The sequence below is a fragment of the Tachysurus vachellii genome, chromosome 16, assembly GCF_030014155.1.
Source record: "Tachysurus vachellii isolate PV-2020 chromosome 16, HZAU_Pvac_v1, whole genome shotgun sequence".
NCBI lineage: Eukaryota > Metazoa > Chordata > Actinopteri > Siluriformes > Bagridae > Tachysurus > Tachysurus vachellii.
The window spans coordinates 10,883,914-10,905,682 of NC_083475.1; the positions used below are offsets into that span (position 1 = coordinate 10,883,914).

Sequence of the window (21,769 nt, forward strand, 5' to 3'; positions counted from 1 at the left end):
GTGTGTGTGTGTGTGTGTGCTTTCCTACATTTATATCAAATATCTTTTGTTGATGTGTATAAAAAATTTTTTATACACATTTTTTCATACTTCTATTCCTGTAACTCAAAGACAATTAATTACAGCAACAAATAACGTGGATTATGTGACAGAAACAGCAGAACAAAAATAGTGTTGAAATTCCAACACAATGTTCATGTGTTGGATCTGGAGTGTCTGAGCAGTTGCCACTGATGAGAACCTTGACATGTTTACCTGAGAAAAGAACGGAGAACTCAAAAAAAACAATACGAGTCTATGGGCATTTTATTAACTAACAATAAACACTTAAAATAAGTGACTTCACTTATTGGAACATATGAAAATGATAATTGTTGTACTCCGCAACAATAAACATTTTAGGACATGGCCTAAATTCCATGTCTTGGTGCAGACACCCATCTTCTTTATGTGTGTTGTACCATTGTATAGTCTCTGTAGGTAAGTTGCTTCCAGTGAGGCCATCCATGCATGGGCCCAACATCCATATAAGGTGAAGTGAGCTATCCAACCTTCACAATGTACTATGTACGGAAAGAAGAAGGTGGACACCTGACAAATCATACCCATTGAAATATTGCATTTCATTAGTCCCCTTTTCTGTTAGAAATTCCACCTTTGTTTTTCTTGGAGGTTTTCCGCTAAATTTTGGAGCAAGGTTGTGGGAATTGGTTGTTATTCAGCCACAAGAAAATTACTGTTCAGGCACTGATATTAAGTGAAGAGGTGTGCGGTCAGTGTTCCAATTCATCCCCAAATTGATCGGTATGGTTGAGGTCAAGGCTTGGTACACTCTAGACCAAGGGTGACCAATCTTATCCACAAAGGGCTGTTGTCGGTGCAGGTTTTTGTACCAATCAAGCAGAAGCCACACCTGATTCCACCTGTTTAATCAGTTGTTCTTGGCTTTTAGTAGACTCTGGTGTGGCTTCTGCTTTGTTGGAATTAAAACCTGCACCATACTGGCCCTTTCTGGATAAGATTAGACACCGCTGCTCTAGACCAATCAGGTTCTTCCACACCAACATTGGAAAAGCATGTATTAGATCTCACTTTGTGCACAAGGGCACTGTCAAGCAGTTTTTGTCTCTAGGTTCCTGTAATGATTTAGCATACAAAAACATTTGGCAAAACTGTGTTCTTTTATCATCGTGGCCACTGATTGGGGGAGGAATATAAATTATATGGGTGTGATGGTCAGGTGTCTACAAACTATGTGTCTGACTGATGATATTTGCTGTTTTTCCAGATCTAGCCATCCTCAATTCTAGCTGGCAAATGATTCTCTGACAAATGTATGTAAAATGTCTGTCCCAACAGGTCATTAATCCAAAGAAAAAAGGCAAGAAGAAAAAATACCTCAATTCTGGAACGGTAGGTAGAATATGCGTAGGACATAGTGCGTTTATAACTACTGTATGTGCAATGACATATGCTATCATTTTAAATTTCCACTGTCACATTAGTGCAGCTCTGATTGGATTTTACAGTAAATGGATGCTATGTACGGTAAAAATTAATGAGGTGTAATAATTTGCTGGAGGCAGTCAGTATGCTCTGTTAGAACTGTCTTCTTGCTCTCTTTCCATTGTTAGGTAACACTTCTGTCATTCCTCGTGGATACTGAAGTCACCTTCCTAGACTACATTAAGGGCGGGTGAGTGACCATTTCTACGCATCACTTGCAAGCACCAAAATATAGGGCAGATCAAAACAAGTGTTAGGCATTTTTTTTTTTGCTTTCAAAAAACATGACATTCAATGAGGATTTTTTTTTTTTTTTGTGTAACATTGTTAAACACAATGTTGCTGTTCTACAGTGGAGAGCAGCAGGACTTTTGAATGTCACCTGTATCCTGCTGAGATATTGGAGCCGAATGAATATGTGCAGGCAAAAACTGTGGGTGGATAAGTCCATTGAGAGTGCTCGGGAGAGATTTGGTCAGTGCTAATCCTTGCCCAGGTGTGTGTGATTGTGGGCTAAATGAAAGTCATTATGGTTACCTGTCACTCTAAGAAGGGTGAAAAAGGTTTATTCATGTGTACCAGACATCACGCCCACGTCAAGCGATTCTCTTTAGGTGGAAGGCCAAATGCTGCTTCTTCTCAGGCGTCCATTTTAATGGCTACACTCTCCTTTTATTCACACATGCTACTGCAAAGGTCAATGCATCGTGTCTAGATGCATGTCCTTATGGTCAATGCAATTTATCTATATCAGTTTTGCTCTCTAATTTTATTGTATAGTCAAATATCCCCTTTTCTTTTTCCCTTGATTAATTTCAAATACTTTTATAATGGAACAACAGTTTTCAAGCTACCCTGACAAAAACTGGTCCCATTTACCAGTTCTTGCTTTCACACAGTCATTCAGTAGATGCATTATCCTGACCAGGGTCATGGTGTGTCCAAAGACTGAAAGATGGGACATCTGTCCATTGCAGGAAGCCATTCTCACAAACACCTTGCAGCAGTTTATCAAATAGAGACCCCAGAGGAAACCCTTAAAAGCCTTGGGATTGAACTGGGGTCTCTGGAGATGTGCTACTGAACCACCCACATTAAAGCATCTTGATATTGGTGTGCACATGGTTGAAAGGGACTCAATATAAAAACGAATGGTGGCAGCATTTTAATGTACCTGTCATATGAATCGGGTCGCTTCTGGTAAATCGTGTAAAGCTCACCACCTACAATGAATGTGAGGTTAGTGCAATGCCAGTTAGCTGGCAGACAGATGATGGACAATCTTAGACAGAATAGACCTTTGTATTGGTGTCAGGCTTTGGCAAGTTGAAATGTAGGAAATAGTCTGAGTTTTGTGCGAGATCGAAAACCATTAATTAGATATAGCTCACCTTACATCCACACAAGGCTAGCTGTGGTACAGAAGCTTTTTTGGGCTCTTCTACTTCAGAGTTCCCAAAGGAGATAGGTCTCAGGCAGTTGGATACTCACCAGCTTCTTGCAGGTTGAGTTTTTTCTTGTATAGGGTTGTATCTATGAGGCTTTGAGGTTTTCTTTATATTTCTTTTCTTGGCATCTTGCTAAAGGAACGAAAGAAATGCAGGTCAGGTGTGTGTGTTAGTTGGTTGGATCTCTTTAAAGGTTATAGATGTTCAGAGTCACTGTCCTAAACAATGAAGCTCACTTTGCTGTAAAGTGACAAATTACATGACAGAAATCACCAGGTGAAGATTAACATAGCAGGTGCTAATGTATGACTTTATTATCTGTCTCCATAATATACTTGATCAAAAACATATACTGTATGTTTAAAGTTTGTTTGTGCCTTGTTCTGCCTTCCTTTTTCTGCCTCATTCCTTTTCATCACTAGGTTGAGTGGAATGATTGGCACTCAGTATGAAGTGCACCTCATTATCCGATAATTATGGGATAAGTGTTATTCAGGCGTCTGCTAAATAGCGGTGTGTTTGATTTCTTTATATCCAAATAATTGCCATTTCTGCCATTTCTAAACAAAGCAAATCACTGTACTTTTTGATAAATTATTACTATTTAGTCATAGTGTCTTTATAAGTGTCTTACATTTTCAGTTCATTGTCTACATGCATGCAGTGGTTTATTCCCAGTGCTTGTAAAGCTTCAGTCTGTTGGTAACTGTTTAGGGTCAGGCATAGTTTGGAATGACTTAGTACTTGAGCTCAAACCTGCTTGATTTTGTAACCAAGATTTAGCAAATGGCTAAAACAAAGTGTGCTGATTTAGACACCTTTTCCTACATACTGTAAAGCAACACGATTTATTTTCCTAATATGCTTGGGAAATGTGTGCACTCTTTAAAATGATGTAAGGCAAGATAAAATTTCTGAGATGAGATTTAAATATGTTGTCCCTGAATTGTGAATATATATAAATACTGATTTTTTTATGACTGCCTGCTTATTATTTATGCTATACTCAAACTTTAAATAAACAAGTTCTTTTTTAAATGGAAATAAGATGTACAGGACGTAAAAAGGGATCTATGTTAAGATCTGCAGATTCCAGATAGTTTTCTGTATATATTTACAAATGCAATAAGTTATGAGTTATACAGCTATTGTCAGCAATGCGGGGATAAAAACAGACCCAAATGCAGGATAGCATAAAATAAACTGAAATTATTAACTAAAAAAAATGAAACAGGGAAGAGGACTCAACAAGACATGACATGACCAGACGACATAGGACGACAAGGATTCTGCGCACCGTGGCATAGGCAACGTGGCACGGTTAAATACACAACACAATTAACACATCAGGAACAGGTGTGCAGAGGAGGCAAAAAAAGAAGAGACAAGGGCGGGGCAGACACATGAACACAGAACATAAACAAAACACATGGCTAAAGTCCAGGCTGGATCCTGACAGCTATGGCCCATAATGGAAAGAAGCAAATGGTACAGTAGGTTATTATACATCAGTGATATAGGGAATGTGACAGGGAAGACATAAAGATGATGAACAGATGAGTGAAGACTGCAACATGACACATCCAATCATGTCAGTTTTCAACAGTATAGGAAAGGCCGTAAGTCCTGTGTGCATTATGTATGTGTTATGTTGTATGTATTATGTATGAGTGCTATAGGTGAGGACCCACAATGTGAAAAACATTTATGAGATACAACCTGAAAAAAGTTGTCAAATATAAGTTTAGAAAGTGTGTGTACTGTATGTGAATGTATGTGTTCAGTCAGCTTTATGGTCGGATCTTCATCAGCGATCATTTGAAGACTTCGGCAGGGAGGAGTCACTGTTAGGTCTGTGGGGAACTCAGTGTATGCACAGACCCATTAATTCCTCAGGAGCTCTCAGATTCACAATTATAAACTGTTGTAAAAATTATATTATTTACATTTACATTATTTACTGTCTGATGTCACCCAACTGAGGATGGGTTCCTTTCTGAGCCTGGTTCCTCTCAGGGTTTCTTCCTCATATCATCTCAGGGAGTTTTTCCTCTCAGGGAGTTTAACCGTCGCCTCCGGCTTGTTCATTAGAGATAATTGTTAGAATATATAGTAGCTTAATTTTTCAAACTTTTATTTTTTTTTAATTTTGTTTCTATACTTCTGTAAAGCTGCTTTGAGACAATGTGAATTGTTAAAAGCTTTATAAAAATACATTGAATTGAAATGAGTAAATAATTAATCAGATATATACTATTACATTTATTGCTTTGGCAACTCTTTGAATCTCTCCTGCTGCTTTTAAGACGAAGATGCTCACACAGAACATCATCTTAACACTGAACACAGTACTTGATGACTTTATAGTATACAGTTATATAATGATTTATAATCCTTGTCAACTAGAAGATAAGTTTCCTTTGAACATCTCTTAGTAGGTTGTCCTAGGCAGTTTTTTCTTGCTACTTTGCCGCAGAGAGATCACTTGTCAAACTATACATTATATACCAATATTGTTTGACAAAGTACAAATAATGTGAATGTTTTAATCATCCAATTATGTACCTTATATTCACTTCTCTGCATGATACAGTAGTTACATACTGAGTAGACACCCCAGTGACAACTGTTTATGACCTGATAGGTTTTGTTTAGTACTGAGAGCACCATGTTGCTGTAAGGATGCAGAGTTTGGTAATCGACTGATTAAAAAGCAGGGAATTTCTGCCTCTACTCTGTGACAAATCTCCTGCCTCCTGTTCTGTCATCCCCTGTACTGTCCCACCTCCCCACCCTCCACCTACAACATCTGCTGTCATGAAAAGAATGTCATGAGGCATTTCCCAAGCATCCCAGTCATGCATAAAAATCCCTCCTACACGCCTCTCCAGCAGAAGACGCACATATTCTAGTTATTGTTGTTTCATCTCCGAAAGGAAGAATCAAAGCGACAGCTTGCAGGGGCTTCCACTTGGTTTCAGGACATCACTGTGACTAGAGCTTTCAATATCTGGTGCAGTCATGTTTTTTCCTCACTATGTAACATATCCAGCATGATAGGATTACTCTGTCTCTCAGAGTATTGGTCAGATCCAGTGGTGTTTGGATGTATATTCCATGTGTCATAAAACTATTCTAGATCAGAAGTCCGTCAATTTTTACATGCTGATACAGCAACTATAATTCCTCTGTTTATTTTGACATTTTATGCAATTACCATTTAAAAGGTCAGCTGCATAAACAGCCCAGTTCTGCAAGACCTCACACTTAGATACACTCATAATAAAAATGAGTAAGATGGTAGTCGACGCAATGTGTTGCAATGTCACCCCATCTTTAGCAGCTTTTCACACCAGGATTAGTCCTGTTCATGCTAATGTTGGTTGGTTGGCAGTGTAAATCTTCACACAGATGAAACCTGTCAAAATAGCTCGCCATCCATTATCCTCTACTTCACAGAAATCTTAAAGTTGTCATTTTCTACTCCACTAGCCATCTGCAGCTTTAGAAGCCCATGCAAGATATAAAACTTTTATCTCAGTTTGAGGTGTCAGCCAGGGTTTCAGATGAGTTGTAGATCTGCAATATGTGGCTCTATCTTTCAATCTTATTACCTGGATCCACGTTCACATATAACAGGCTCTATTATGCACACTTCAATTGCATAGAGCTCCAGCAAGCAGCTGCTGCTGTTAAGTCTCTGTTTATTGAACTGTCATCTTCTATTGGAAGGATCTGATGTGCCATTAAGGGGAGCAAAGGAAATCTTTCTTTCTTTCTTTCTTTCTTTCTTTCTTTCTTTCTTTCTTTCTTTCTTTCTGCCTTTGTGGATAGAGATGCTTCCCTGTGGAGTCTCTGTTCAGCTTTTATTTGACATATGTATTTTTTTTTGTTTGGGCATTGGAGGCAAAAGGATTCAATCTCATTTAGGAGTCGAGAAACTAGATTGCAGAGAGAGACTGCTTTTGTTTGTTTTTATTTTTTTTAATGCATCATTGCTTGCTTGAATATCTGTTCCTAATCTGTGTGTAAATACTATTTAGAAACCGTTTGCCTTAATTAACAACTCATGGTGTTTGGTCAGGCTAACTAATTAAGCATGCCTGAGTTTGTTTGATTCGAGAGTGCTCTAACTTTGTCAGAGTCATTAATAGCATGTCGGTTGCGTGAGGACTCAAGTGAACGTTATCCACCAACACAGCATGCGCATCCTGCCTTCATTCTCTTTTTTCGCTCTCTACCTTGCTGTATCTTTCTGTCTTTCTCACCGCTAGCTGATGATGACTTCCATCCAATGTCGGGGACAAGACAGAGACGTTTTCACACTCAAAGGCGTTGTCATATAGTACATCTATTCCTGCAAGTTCTGTATTTCTCTTATGACATGATTTATGACTGTCAGGAGTATTTCAAGTGTTTACACACAAATTTTAGCACTGAGATTTCCTGAGACAATATCCTTTTTTTTTAACAGTTGTTACTGCACTTTTTTATGTATAGGTAGACTGTGGCAGAGAAAGAGAATATATGAAGAGTTTATATATATACAGGTTTATTTTTTGGTACCTTGTATCTACAGCCATTGGCTATTTTCTCATTTCAGTCTCTCATATATTTGAAGTAGTAATAATCTGTTAGCTGTGTCTATTTATCACTATAAATACACAGGATAACACATGCAATTCCTAAGACACGTCTGTATTCTTCCTGTCACCATGGCTACAGTTTTACCTGAATGTCATTGTCCTTAACTTGCCCACTACATCCTGATTGATTTTTAAAATCAAGCATTTGATTAAATGATGTTTTGTTTTGTCAATGTAGTCAGTGTACAGTGAACTCCAGTATTATTCACGTTTTGTTTTTTTTTTTTGTTTTTTTTTTTGTGAAAACGAACAGGAAATTAATATACAACAGAAATAATTCATATACACATGCAGTAAGTTATGCTTTGAGCTTAAACATACTACATGGACATTGGAAAGCTGTACAGAAATTAAATCATTTTATAGTCTAACATGTCTAAATGCACAATGCTGGTTTTAAAAAAATATCCCCAGCTGTAGACAAGAGACAAGAACCACTAAGTTTCTTCCTGTATAATCTTACACGGTTAAAGACACTTTTAGAATGATCTTGGTCTTCTTCTCCATGAAGAACATTGTAGATCCTTTATATTCTTAGGTTTGTGCTTAGTTTTTAAACCATGCGTTTCAAGTAGTGCTCAGTTTGGAGACTGAGAAAGTAATATTTATATAAAAAGTATATATTTTAAAAAAACAGACAAAGACATATATATATGAACAAAGATGTTGTGCTTCTTTTACAATTTTTATGTTAGGTTGGAATTGTGTTTTTTTATACTATATATTGAGTTTAAGCTGTAACTGACAAAACAGCCTGTTTGTTTTTTTACAGGATTTCTTTTTTTATAACAGTAGTATCAAGCGCTTCCCTTTTTATGCATTTCCCCAAACAGACTGTTAATGTGCATGACCAAAAAGTATGATGACACTTTTCTGTCCAGAACACAATGGCAATTTTTAATACCTGAAATAAAAATAGACAGCACTTTCAGCAGAGACACAATTTCAGCTGTTCAGTCTTTCAGGAAGGCTGTGGAAGTGTTAGACATTGTGTGTCAGATGTGCAGTGAGGTGAATCACCTAGCTGAAGGTGATTTTGGTCGGTGTAATGGAGGAAGAGCAGGGAGGGGAACAGGGAGGGGACTGATCACTGCTGTTTGCTCCTTCAGCTGGAGGCTGCACTCAGAGCAGATGGCCAGGGGGATGACCTGGGCAACGTCTACATATCAGGGCATGTTCACTCAGACCTGCCTTGCTCTCTTCTGCTCTCTTCTTTTTTCGATTACCAAGCATCTGTTAATAGAGCCTGGCCAGCAGCGGGGTATTCCTCTAGACTACTGCTCAGTAAACACAGTAAACCACTTGGAGTTGATGTACACAATAAGTGCAAATGTAATTATTAAATGTTTTTTTTTAAATTTTGGAGTGCTAGCTCTAATGATATAGATGTACAGTTTTAGAAGACTCCTTAAATTTAAGTTGGGGAAAAAAGATATGTGTTAAGTTATTTATGCAGTCAATTTCAGTTATAAGAATATCATCTAAGAATACCATAAGTAAAGGTGTGAAAAATGACTGGGTGTGAGATCGAAAGTAAAATGTGACACAAAACTAGAACTCCTATAAAAGCATACCATAAAATGTTTTATTCCTATGTCGCAGCAATTTTCCAGCAGTGTATTATATATTAAAGAATGAAAGAACATAATATAGTAGAATTTCAGCTTGCAAATTCAACAAAATTAATTTGTTAACAAATTAGAAACCATAAGCCCTCTGTATAAAAAAAAAAATACCATAGCAAGAAACTTAAAGGACTGTTGGAAAGCACTGACAATAAAGACTCCTTACAAAAATAAAGGGCTGGGCATTTTGCTGTCCTTCCTCAAGGCTCCTTCCTCAAGGCAACTCTCTCTCCTTCTGTAGTAGACTTTTCCACGGCTTTTTAGACACATTTTGCTCCCTTCATTTTGTAGCTGCTGCATTTCATCAGCTGCTAACTGCAAATGTCTCTCATAATGAGCTTGCCATCTTGGGTATGGATATCATGCTAATAAGTTCAAGCAATAAGACTTGAGCTTGTGAGGAATGTCTGTTTGTTGTCACTTTAATTTTGATTATGTGGCACCAAATTAATATATTCCCAAAGACTTGTTCACAGCTTGCAGCCAGAAGAATAATTAAACTGATGTTTTAATAGCAAACAGTGCGTTGTTTGTTTTCCAGTGTTTATAATTTATTGAGGGATTACTACTGTGCAAGAGTGTGTGGGGAATACATGTGTATGTGTGTAAGTGCAGTTGTAACTTTGGTAATGAGGATGGTATAACAAGAGAAGACAGACCCATACTTAAGGCCTCAGTCTGGCTTGCAATTGATACACACACACACACACACACACACACACACACACACCCATCCACTTTATGTTCTCCTTCCAGCTTTATTTTTTGCATAAATGAAAATCATAGCAGTCAAAGACTGTCATTTTAAAAGCTATATAACAAAACCGCTGTCACAAACAGTGCACTGTTTATGATGTACAATCATTACATACAGATCCTGCTACAATGTCAGTGACAGGAACATATTTACAGGAACATATTTGTTTCATAACTGTAAACAGATAAATAAAACCTCGTCAGTGTTAGCAAGAGTTGAGTGTGGAATAAGAGGAAGAAAATACTTCATAGTCTGCTGTTATTTTGTTAATCTGTTCATTTGTTTTTAATGTACAAACACAACATTGCAACACAGCAAGTGATTTAATACAGACTTGTTATGGACACTTGAGCGCCTTGTTTATGGAGTATTTGCGGGCTCTTAATAAGACAAGACACACCGAAAAGCCTCAGACAGTATTATTTATATTTGCTTATTTGATGCTTTAATGTTGTGAGAGGTCACAGTGTTCATTTGTGGAATTAAAATTATATTCTATTCAATTATATTATACTATATTGTATATAGGTCTATAATATTATCGGTCACTTAAAATATTAAATATCAATATTAAAGGTCCTTAAAATGATTACTTTACATAATGGTTTGATTAAGCATAATGGCTCAACCAAGGATTTGAACTTAACTCCTTATCTGCCATTGGGCAATACTAATATAAATGTAATGCTGTACTGTATTATATAATGCCTATACTTTTCCAAGCCATATTGTTTTTATTCCCATCATAATATGGTAAGAGAGGGCAATTAAGTTTTCTGTCTCCTTTGTATTTAACTTGCTTTATTCTATTATATGATAGATTTGTTCTCCCACAGAAATATATGTAGCGTAAATATCTCTCAAGGTAACAGCATTATAAAATCCTGATTTTAATTTAATTGAGCCCACTGGCTCTTGCTACACATTATTACAAGTGGAAGCCTGACAAATAAATGTTCCCTTTTCTCTTTTTTTTTGTTCTGCAGGACTCAGATTAATTTCACCGTGGCAATTGATTTCACCGCCTCAAACGGTAAGTGCAACGGTCACCAGTGGGCTGTTGGGAATAACTGAAATGCCTGCAATTCAAGCCAAAATAGCTGCTGTTGATAGCTCTCCTCCAGTATAATGAGCAAGGTGTAATGTATTAAAGAGCCATGATCAGCGTGATGAGGATGATAGCTTTTAGATCCATTCACAGATTCACAGCATGTGAAAGAGAGGTCAAAGCCTCACCAAATTAAAGGGCCATTTCCATTATGTCTAGTTCAGAGAAATGATCAAGTAGCTTTTAGCGAGCAATGACCTCTGAATTCAAATGCTTAGCCGTCGAGTGAGAGCAGGAGGGCTCTAAGCATGCATAAAATTTCAGAGCTTTAACATGAAAGAGATTTGACTAATCATATAGGAGATCAGACTGAAATCTACAGAATAAATGTGTATGCTATGCGGCCATGGGGTATGATAGACTTTACAATTTAGGTATGACATACACCTGCTGCTGGCAAGAAGCTCAGTATAGATTGTTATAATTTCCTTTCTAAGAAGCTTCCATTCAAATTGAATCCTAATTTTTCCATGTTTTCCAAATTTTCCTCCATCTGAATGGGCCACCACTCTGCTAATGACTATTTCAGAATTGTTTTGTTGCTTGTTCATGGCAGAACCCATGAAAGTTCAGTGTGTCAGTAATACAAAAGTTTAATTGCAGTGAAATTTAGATTTTCTTTTAAGAATTAAGCAATATTTGCAGGAAATGTTAGTTTTCCTGGCAGGTATGTTTTGTTTCCACTTTCTCTATGCTCTTATTTATATGTATAGCCTGCTAGCTAGATAAATAATTGGCTTCAATCATTAGCTACTGTACCTGCCATGCTCATCTGGATATTTTCCAGTTGCCTAGCAACAACGTTCTCATGATCTAAACTTGAAAAGTATGCATACTGCATATGTGAGAACCTTTAATTGGTATGACATACAGTGTATCATATTATCTCTTCTCTTTCCTTCAATTCTGTACTTTACTTAAAGAGATAAAGAACAATATTTACCTATGTTTTTTTTTTCTGGTTACTAGGCAACCCTGCCCAACCAACTTCCCTGCACTACATGAGTCCATACCAGCTGAATGCTTACGGCATGGCTCTCAAAGCTGTAGGAGAGATCATTCAGGACTATGACAGTGATAAGATGTTCCCAGCACTGGGCTTCGGTGCCAAGCTGCCCCCTGACGGGCGTGTATCCCACGAATTCGCACTAGTGAGTGACCCCCTTGTACCATTAGAAACATTCGAGATCTCACAAATCTGTTGTTTCCAGCTGGTGGGAATTGCTCTTTTTGCCACTTGTGCTATTTTTTACAACCTTATTTTTTAACATGCAAACCCTTACAGCTCCTCCCTGCACATACAGCTTCTCCATAAGCTTATTGGACTTTGCAACTTCTCCACTTTCTTATTAACTGTCATTTAATGAATATTCAGCATACTGCCTACAAAATGGGTTAGTTTTAAAATAAATCTGTTGAATTATAGAGCAAAATATCTTAAATAAATAGCTACCTTTGGCACATCTTATTTGGAGTTTATCACATGGTAAATCCTTAGATTTAATGAAAGTGTAATCACAGAAAGAGAATGTCAGAATTGTTTGGGTTTTTTTTTTCATAACTATGTTGGTGGAATTATGTTGTTTGGCAGTCAGGGTATTGATCCACTGTTGTTTCCCTTTTACAATTTCACTTCCAATAGCTACAATTTCATCAATTGGTGTAACAGCACCTCACATCCTCTTGTTTGGGACAAATCAACATCTAGGATTAAATTTTCTAGTCTGACAAAGTCATTTTGTCTCACTTAAAAATAATGCCATTCACCAATAGTACAGCACATACACATTTATGCTAGAAACAGCGTACAAGTGTTAGTGCTACCATTTATTGGCCTTATTATTAAATCTTCAAATTAACTATATTTTCTGCAAAGATAATGTCAGGCAAAATATTATTAGGGTGTGCCAGCACTCCTGTTATGATTGTGAAGAGTTTTCTTTACTCTGATTCTGGTCATCTTTCTATGAGTTATAACTAATCACTACTCCAGATTGTAATATATAACATGTCTCCTCTGAAGCATTAAAACTTCATTTTCTTTTGAGCAGTACGATTGCAATGATGCAGCTCAAAGATTTTTAAAGCAATCTCAATTTTTTAGCAAATCCTCAGGACAGCTTAAATTACCCGTTTAGCTAGGGGATACAGAACATAACATTACGGAGTTTATAAGCAATAAACTGGTCTTTATTCCATTTTTATGAAACATATATATCGCAATACTCCACATTACAAGAAAACCTTTTGTTTTGGCTTGAACCCATGTTCAGTGAGCTTTAGTTCATCCCTGTCATTGGCTTACATGATTGTTAAACAGGCTGCAGAAGCTGCAATATGGCCAGTGAAGAGCGTGCTTTATCCATAATGACAGACAGATGCTGCACCATCTGGGATACAGACCTACTACATGTATTGCATATACTGTAGAATGAATAAATGAGGGGAATGTTTCAGTCACCTGAGCACTCCTGGGTGTAAAAGTTTCATTCCTTGTAACAATATCCAAAGGTTAAGAAAATGAAAAATAAGAAGACAATAAACAATATGTACAAACAACAATATTATAACTAAAAGAAAAAAGAGAATACAATAGAAATGAATGTTTATTTTTTTGGAATGTATCCTAGTGTAGCATACGTAATAATATTAATGTTAATGCTATAGTTATTGTTTCTTTATTGTGATACAATTCACTGTCAGAAAGGTTAAGAGTGACTTTGCCATGCATGGTTTTATGTGTATGAAACATGACAAGTTTTTACCTGACTGCCCATGTTTATGAGAATGTTCCTAAGCTTCTAAGAGATAGTGCTGCAGATATATATATTTTAGGCATTTTAGTATGTGAAGATAACATTTTGTTTTGAATGTGTGGGCCGGACTGATACTAAGGCTATCATGCTGTCTTTACAGCTTCAGCTGCTCAATTTCACTGATGCCAATCAGAATTCTACCCATGGATGAACTTATTGATCCATGTTGATCCAATCCATTGATCCCTGGATTAGTGTCTTAGTGGCATTTTTGTTTATTTACTCTGCAGAATGGAAACCCACAGAACCCATACTGTAATGGAATAGATGGTGTAATGGAGGCGTACTACCAAAGCCTGAAGTCTGTGCAGCTTTACGGCCCCACCAACTTCTCCCCCGTCATCAACCACGTAGCAAGGTATGTATGCATTCACACTTACATATACTTAAGTCTGAATCCTCACCCAAGACCTGCTTACTCTGGGCTTAAATGTGTAATTACAGTCAACTTGCAGAGTTATTCAGGACAAAAAATTTGATTTCATAATAATCAAATAATAATCTTAATTACACCACTGAATATTTAAATTAAATATTATATATTTAATTTTATAATAGTAAATTTAACTATTACATTTATTAATTAAGTATGTGTATATATATATATATATATATATATATATATATATATATATATATATATATATATAATTTATTCATTTATTTATTTATTTATTTTAATGTTTTGTTTTTTTACATATATAAATGAAAAAAATATATATTTTTCCTGAGAGTTTTGGCCCCGCTGTAGGAAAGGGTTTGTAAGGTTTGTACTTTATTATCATAAGGCCATGACAGGTGGAAAACTGGCAAAAGCTGTGTGTGCTGTGTGTGTGTGTAGTGTTTGTGTGTGTATTAATATCAAATCATCTCTAGAAAAATCAATAGGACCCAGGAGCTGTGTGTTTTGCTTGTTCGTTTGTGCGTGTCATAATTAGTTTACACTGTGATCGATATGTCTCCCTTGACTCCAGGGCTGGCTGATGGTGCATTGTGAGTTAATAAGGTGTGTGTGAAAAGGTGGGAGTTCACATGATTTATAGAGAAAACACTGCACTGCAATGTTTCCTGTACTGCAGAGTAGTAAGAATCAAATCAGTAGTTCATACTCAGGCATAAACAATGCCACTCTGTCATGTCAGGATATGCTTTATTTAATATATGAATCATTGTGTACAACATTTGTTCATTTATGGTTTATAAATCAGTATTTTTTGTGTAACAGCATTGCTCTGTCATTATTGCAAGCTATAATTCAATGACAGGTTTATATTAATGTGCTTGTTTTAATACAGTGTCATTTATATAAAAATGTATTCACAGTAGTATATGGTATTTATAGACCTCAGTATAGTGAAGATGTGGTATGTTAGATTAGGATAAGGTGATCTGGAGTCCAAGGCTTGTTCATATGTCAGAGCTTGGAGTGTGTCAACCTCTCCCTATCCACCCAGGCCAACTGGGAGATATAATCTACTCCTCGGTCTGCCCATGGGTCTTCTCAGTGTTGTATATTGTATGCCACTTGGAGGCATCCAGAAGGCATCCTAGATGCTGGACCCACATAAACTGTCTCCTGTTGCCACAGAGGAGCTCAGTAACCTTTCTCTAAGGCTGATCTCAGACATCCTATGAAGAAGGCTTATTTCCACTGATTGAATCCATGACCCCATTTTTATTTTTTAAAACTACTCAGAGCTTATGGCCATAGATTGTCCAGTACATTGATAGCTTCGTATTCTGGCTCAACTCTTTCTTCACCACAGACCAGTCCACTGCCCCCATAACTGATGATGTTGCACCAATCCGTCTGTCAATACCACGCTTCATTCTAGCTGATGTCACTGATGAAAAAGTTCTTGAGATACTTAAACTCTTCTACTTAAGGCAGTATCTCATTCCTGACATGGAAGCGAGCAACTCACCTTTTTCCAGCTGAGAACCATGTCTTCAGATTTGGAAATCAAACAAGACACACTCTTGCAACAAACTGTAATAAGTACTTTGAATTGTAAAAGTTTTATTTTAATATTTGCTTTGTAAAAAAAATCTGGAAAGATTGTAATATTTTTAACATACACAGCTGCCACCCTGATTGTGTGCTAATCAGCTTGACATGTAGAAATTAAACTAGCTGTTCATAATAAAAGACTTGCTAATATTTGGTGTCCATCTTGCCAAGCAGGAAATGACAACATGACAGAGGGGTGACATGTAGAGCTGCCCATCTTAACAGACCCTTTGCCACCGATTCTCTCTCTCTCTCTCTCTCTCTCTCTCTCTCTCTCTCTCTCTCACACACACACACACACACACACACACATTGACATCAGTGCTGAAGGCTGAGCTGTCAGTGCACACTACTGTCATCTCTCTCTGTGTGTTTTATCTTGACGTTTGAGGCACAGCTCACACCCACACGATTTAATGATATACAACTAAGCTGTTACAATAACGCTCAGAAATCTGCGCTCTGTGTATAGTTCAGAGGCTCACTATCTATAAATGAGCATAGAGAGAGACTGGAAGGTACAAAACAGTCTTTAAACTTTTAAACATCACTATGACATTCAGGCCAGAATGCAAAATTTACACAGAAAAATAAAAACAAATTCATTTACACTGTTTAGCCTTACATTACACTTTTAATAGTCTTGGCCACAAATAAGCTTTTACAGATAATCCATGAAGACAAATGTGGCACAGACAGAAAAAAAGCATTAAGATTGCACAAGCACAGGTAAGCAGTGTTAGAGGTCAGTTAGAAAACCATCTTAATGCACTTGATGTCAACTTAGCGTCATGTATGTGTTGTCCTGCAGGTACGCTGCATCTGTGAAAGACGGTTCTCAGTATTTTGTCCTCCTCATCATCACAGACGGAGTCATCTCTGACATGGCCCAGACCAAAGAGTCCATTGTTAATGTGAGCATCCTTTCTCTCGCACTTACAGGCGATCAGCCAGCTTCTGTTTATTCTATTCAACAATATAAAATAATGTTGTGATACGATATTCAGTACAATGATGACAGCATTAATTAAAATCTTATTCTAATATTGTTATATGAGAAATTGAAGATACAGTGCTTCACAGCTGCTTGATATGATTTCTTAAAACTGCATATAGAAATAAGTTAGCAAACTTTAATCGTTAATCTGACATGGTTTAATTATAGTTTGTTGTTAATGTGAGCATCATTCTGCTCAGATTGCAAAACCTGATGTATACACATAACTGTATAAAAACTTTATAATGTGTGCAATACACTCTTTATACATGTTATTTTAATTTTAAATGTCTAGTGTCCCTAGAATTTTTTTATACGGCATTATTATTATTATTATTATTATTATTATTATTATTATTATTATTATTATTATTGAATATGATCATGATTTGCTCTGGTTTGATACTTTAAGTAAGAAAAAAATGCTTTAAAAATGTTAGAGAAATGGTAGCTATTGTAAAAGCTCTTAACATTTTGTTTAGGTAAAGGTCTTGTCTGTTTTGCTTGGATCTGTCTTAAATAATTCTGTCTTTCAAAATCCATATAGAAAGTATATACAGTATGAGCAGTGTGTGATTTATGAGGCATATTTTATCCTCAAAGTTTAGCAATCATTTGGAAATCCAGTCATGTTAACTCATATAAGTAGCACATTCTTACATATATGAAAAAAATCATTGGGCTTTGCTGTGCTAATGCCTTTCTAACAGTTTTCAATAATTATCTTATACTCTGTGGTATAAGAGGCATGAAATATGCAAATTTTAGGGACCAATTCAATAATATAAGGAAGTACATTTGTATCCACCATTCAGAAAATCCACCAGAGCCTCAGAATTAAGTTTTTTTTGTCAAACTTCTTTCTATCTATTTTTTTTTTCTCTTCAAATGCAGGGTCTGCTTAAATCCTCTCTCCTTTCTCTCCTATATAAACTCAATGAAATTCCCTTTGCAGTCTGAGATTTTCAGTCAAACCTTATTTGCATGAAAGGAATAGAAGATGCTGGGAATGATGAAAGAATACATTTCCTGTATGAAAGACAATAAATGTAACTGATGGAGCCTGTGAATATCCAGACTTCCCTCAGATTAGTCATGAATAATCACACACACTCACACACACAGTCTCTTTTTCTGTCTGTCATTTCGATAGCGCTAAACCACTCTCCCCTTCCTCATAGCTACTGACACCTGTCGTATATGACGTGTCACTGAAAGTCCTCTTTGAGGGCTCTATTACTTTTTCAGGGCAGATCCATGGAGGTCTGCAGACAATGTTCACTGCCAGCTCTCATCCATATGGATGACCTGTCACAGTAAAGCCAGCTCAATACTTTACTCCACTATAGCCACCAGCACACTGTATAGAGCTACCAATTCTCTATAGGATTTGTTACCAAACTTTTTATTCATAAGCTGCATAATTAAGATTAAGATCCTTTGTTTCCACTTAAGGCTTCATGTCTTCCCATGTCCATTATCATCGTTGGGGTCGGACCAGCAGAGTTTGATGGTAGGAACCTATTTACTTTTATTTCTAATACTTCATCTGCATTTTAAATGGTATACAGTACAATGACTGGCATGACAGTAACATTTCAAACCAAATAATATTGCACCATACATCGCTGCACCATACATCGCTGCACCATACATCGCTGCACCATACATCGCTGCACCATACATCGCTGACCTGCAGCGATAATCCCTGCTCTATAGGCATAACTTAAATTGCAAGTTCCTGACTTTTTCCATTGTTAACATACAATGTGCACTAAAAATACACAAATATCTGATTTTAAGTGTCGCTCTCTTCTTCTAGATGTTTCTTCTAACTTTCTTTCAGTCACTGTATTGTATTGACTTGTATATCTACTTAATTTTCCACCTCAGCCATGTCGAGCCTTTCCTGTTTCATTCCATCACGTTTGCTTTGGAGCTTTACGCTGCACCTCCATCCTTCTTCTCTCTCTCTCTCTTTCTCTCTCTCTCTCTCTCTCTCTCTCTCTCTCTCTCTCTCTCTCTCTCTCTCTCCTGCTGACTCTCACCGAGGCGTCTCAGTGCGTGACTAAATGTAATTTGCCGGCTGCCTCCTGCTTTATTGTGGCGCGCAATGTGGAGTCGCTGTACGAGCTCCATGTGAGAGCTGGCTGTGAGAAAGGAAGGTCCATTTAATATGACAGTGGTATCTCTCTCCAACTCAAATTCAAATACACACACACACACACACACACACACACACAGCTTGGCACTGTACTGCAGCTTTCACATACTAACAGTAATAGAGATGTTAAAAATAAAGAGCCAATAAGAAATAACACACACTCACACTCTGCTAGCTTCTCTTTTTCTCCAATATTCAAATTCAAATATTTCTATTTGTCTGTATGTCATTCTAATTCAATTCTCCCCACCCCTCTCTCTCTCACACACAAACACAAACAAACACACAACACAGTTTCCATGCCACTGGTCAAGCGTGTTAGTGAGCTGATTATTGTTTTGTTTTGTTTTTTTGTCTGCAGCGATGATTGAGTTGGATGGGGATGAAGTCAGGATCTCGTCCAGGGGCAGATATGCAGAAAGGGACATTGTGCAGGTATAATGTTCTTCTCTCTCTCTCTCTCTCTCTTCCTCTCTCTCTCTCTTCCTCTCTCTCTCTCTCTCTCTCTCTCTCTCTCTCTCTTTTACAGCTTTAAAAATAAATAACTAAACAACTTTATATATAAATAAACATCGTTCTGCTTCATGATTGGCCAAGTAGCTTCTTATCAGGATCTGATGGTTTTAATTGTTTCCAGAAATCTGCTTGTTCTTGATCTAGTTACAGAAAGATATTTCAAAATTCCTTTCTACATATAAACAAGGACTAGATATCAGCACTTTCTCGCTTTATTTCACACAGCAGCACAATCAGATACCTTCACATTTCTCACAGTAAACTTGTTCAACCAAATGGGGGAATAAACACCTGCAACCTAAAACAACCCACGTGGCACAATATCGTCTAAGAGGTTTTAGTGGAAATCCATTAGGGACACCTGTAACTAAAACATGATTCTTTAGAAAATTTGAGAGATAACAGGGACATTAACAAACAGCATTTGTGTTTTTAATGGTTCCCGGTGTTCACATGAGTATTGTTGTATATTTCTGGTAAATCAGGATTTTAAATATAGTTCACAACATATACTGTAGAGGGATGTAGGAGTGTGTGATTTGAAAGTATCTCTGTGGAATTTACACTTAATTCACACACACACAAAAACACACCAACACCTGCGATTTCCTGAGCATATGATGATGTGTTTTGAAGGACATAAGCATTACAGTAAATACTTACTGTCTGCTTATAACGTCTATATTGTTATTCTATTTGTTGTGTTGGATTATTTTAATTAAGTTTAATGTTAAGGTTTATGGTAAATGATTTGTCAGTGGAACCTAAGAAATACTTCAAAAAATTGACAATTAGAGAACAATCCAAGCAAGTGTCTTTAGGTCTTTGGATCAAAATGTGTTGACAAAGCAGTTTTTTCAGCAGTGTCAGCTTTTAAAGCCTTGGTAGTGTTTATTTCTGTACAAGCAGAGCACAAATTCCTCAATTTATTAAAAAAAAATAAAGCATTTATTATATGTAAAGCATTGTTTATGTATTTTGACCTCATATTTTGGTTTTACTGTTAGTCACCTGACTGCCATATTATTGGATTGTCCACTGGGTAAGAAAAAAACGTTTTCATCTCACAAGAACCTCTGATTGTTGTTATCATATAATCTTCTTGTCTACTAGTTTTTTATATTCCCATATTTTATGAGATTGTACCAGAGGCTGCCATTATTGCACCTTTAAGAATGTGTGCATTAGCGTGTTAGAAGACATTAGAAGAGATTCAAGGTTTCAAATTTAGTGTCTGTGTTTCACTTCAGCCCCCTCAACCTCATTAGAGCAGATGGAGGGAGACTCCTACAACCGTCTGTCTCTCCCTTTTCCTATTCCCACCTCTCTACAGTCTTCTCTCTTCCTTCATCTGTTCCTCCCTCCTATCTCTTTCTCTATTAACGGTGTGAAAGCGAGAGCCAACCCCCCTCCCCTTTTCCCCTTCAACGTTTTAGCAGCCACGCTAACATGATCTGATCTAGTTACTCATCACAGTGAGCATAAAAGGCATGTCTGACTGAGCAAATTTTCACACTCATACACCAGTGCATCTGACCCGGTTCCTCATCTCAGTCACATTGCAGCTCAGCTCTCTAAGTCTTAAGTAGGAGCTATAAGTCTTAAGGTAATTTGACTCTCGTAATGAAATGCTTTTAACATGACTGCCATTGTGTGGTTGATGCCTCCGCAGTACTATTATGCAGATGCCAAATATTTTGTTCCCTTAAATGCCATGTATGCTGAATAATTGCTGTTTTAAAATCAGCATTGCAAATTTCTTGCCAAGCTTTGGAGGAATTGAGATACTGTACGTTCTCGTCGTCAGAGACGTTTACTTTGCGCTTTAATTCTCAGAGGAAGGTTTGCAGTGTTAAAATTAAGGTTCATCATCAGTCACTGCAGCTGGAAGTTAACTTTTTAAGCTAAATTAATGTCACACTCAAATGAAACCACAGGCCCTTAATACTACTTCTAAAACGTCTTCATTCTCATTAAAGTTTTTCTCATTTAAACTGTGAAGTGTTTTTTATTTATTTATTTATTTATTTATTTTTCATTTCAATGTACAATTTTTATTTAGTGAAATGCACAGGTACTTAACAGGATTTATTTTCTTGTCACATCCTGCTAATGAGCAGATCATCTGATATTCCTCAGTTCGTTCTCCTCAAGGTCTCTCACTTTGCTTCTGTT

General features: G+C 36.8%; 1 protein-coding gene across 1 annotated transcript in view; it reads left to right on the top strand.

Moving 5' to 3' along the window:
* Window positions 1-21,769, top strand: part of LOC132858654 (copine-8) — a 102,793-nt gene that overhangs the window by 76,139 nt on the left and 4,885 nt on the right. Inside the window, exons 12-19 of the mRNA XM_060889038.1 lie at window positions 1,360-1,413; window positions 1,635-1,696; window positions 10,969-11,015; window positions 12,060-12,241; window positions 14,137-14,264; window positions 16,729-16,831; window positions 18,370-18,427; window positions 19,440-19,513. Coding sequence (XP_060745021.1) covers window positions 1,360-1,413; window positions 1,635-1,696; window positions 10,969-11,015; window positions 12,060-12,241; window positions 14,137-14,264; window positions 16,729-16,831; window positions 18,370-18,427; window positions 19,440-19,513 — 708 coding nt within the window. The remainder of the gene's footprint in view (window positions 1-1,359; window positions 1,414-1,634; window positions 1,697-10,968; window positions 11,016-12,059; window positions 12,242-14,136; window positions 14,265-16,728; window positions 16,832-18,369; window positions 18,428-19,439; window positions 19,514-21,769) is intronic.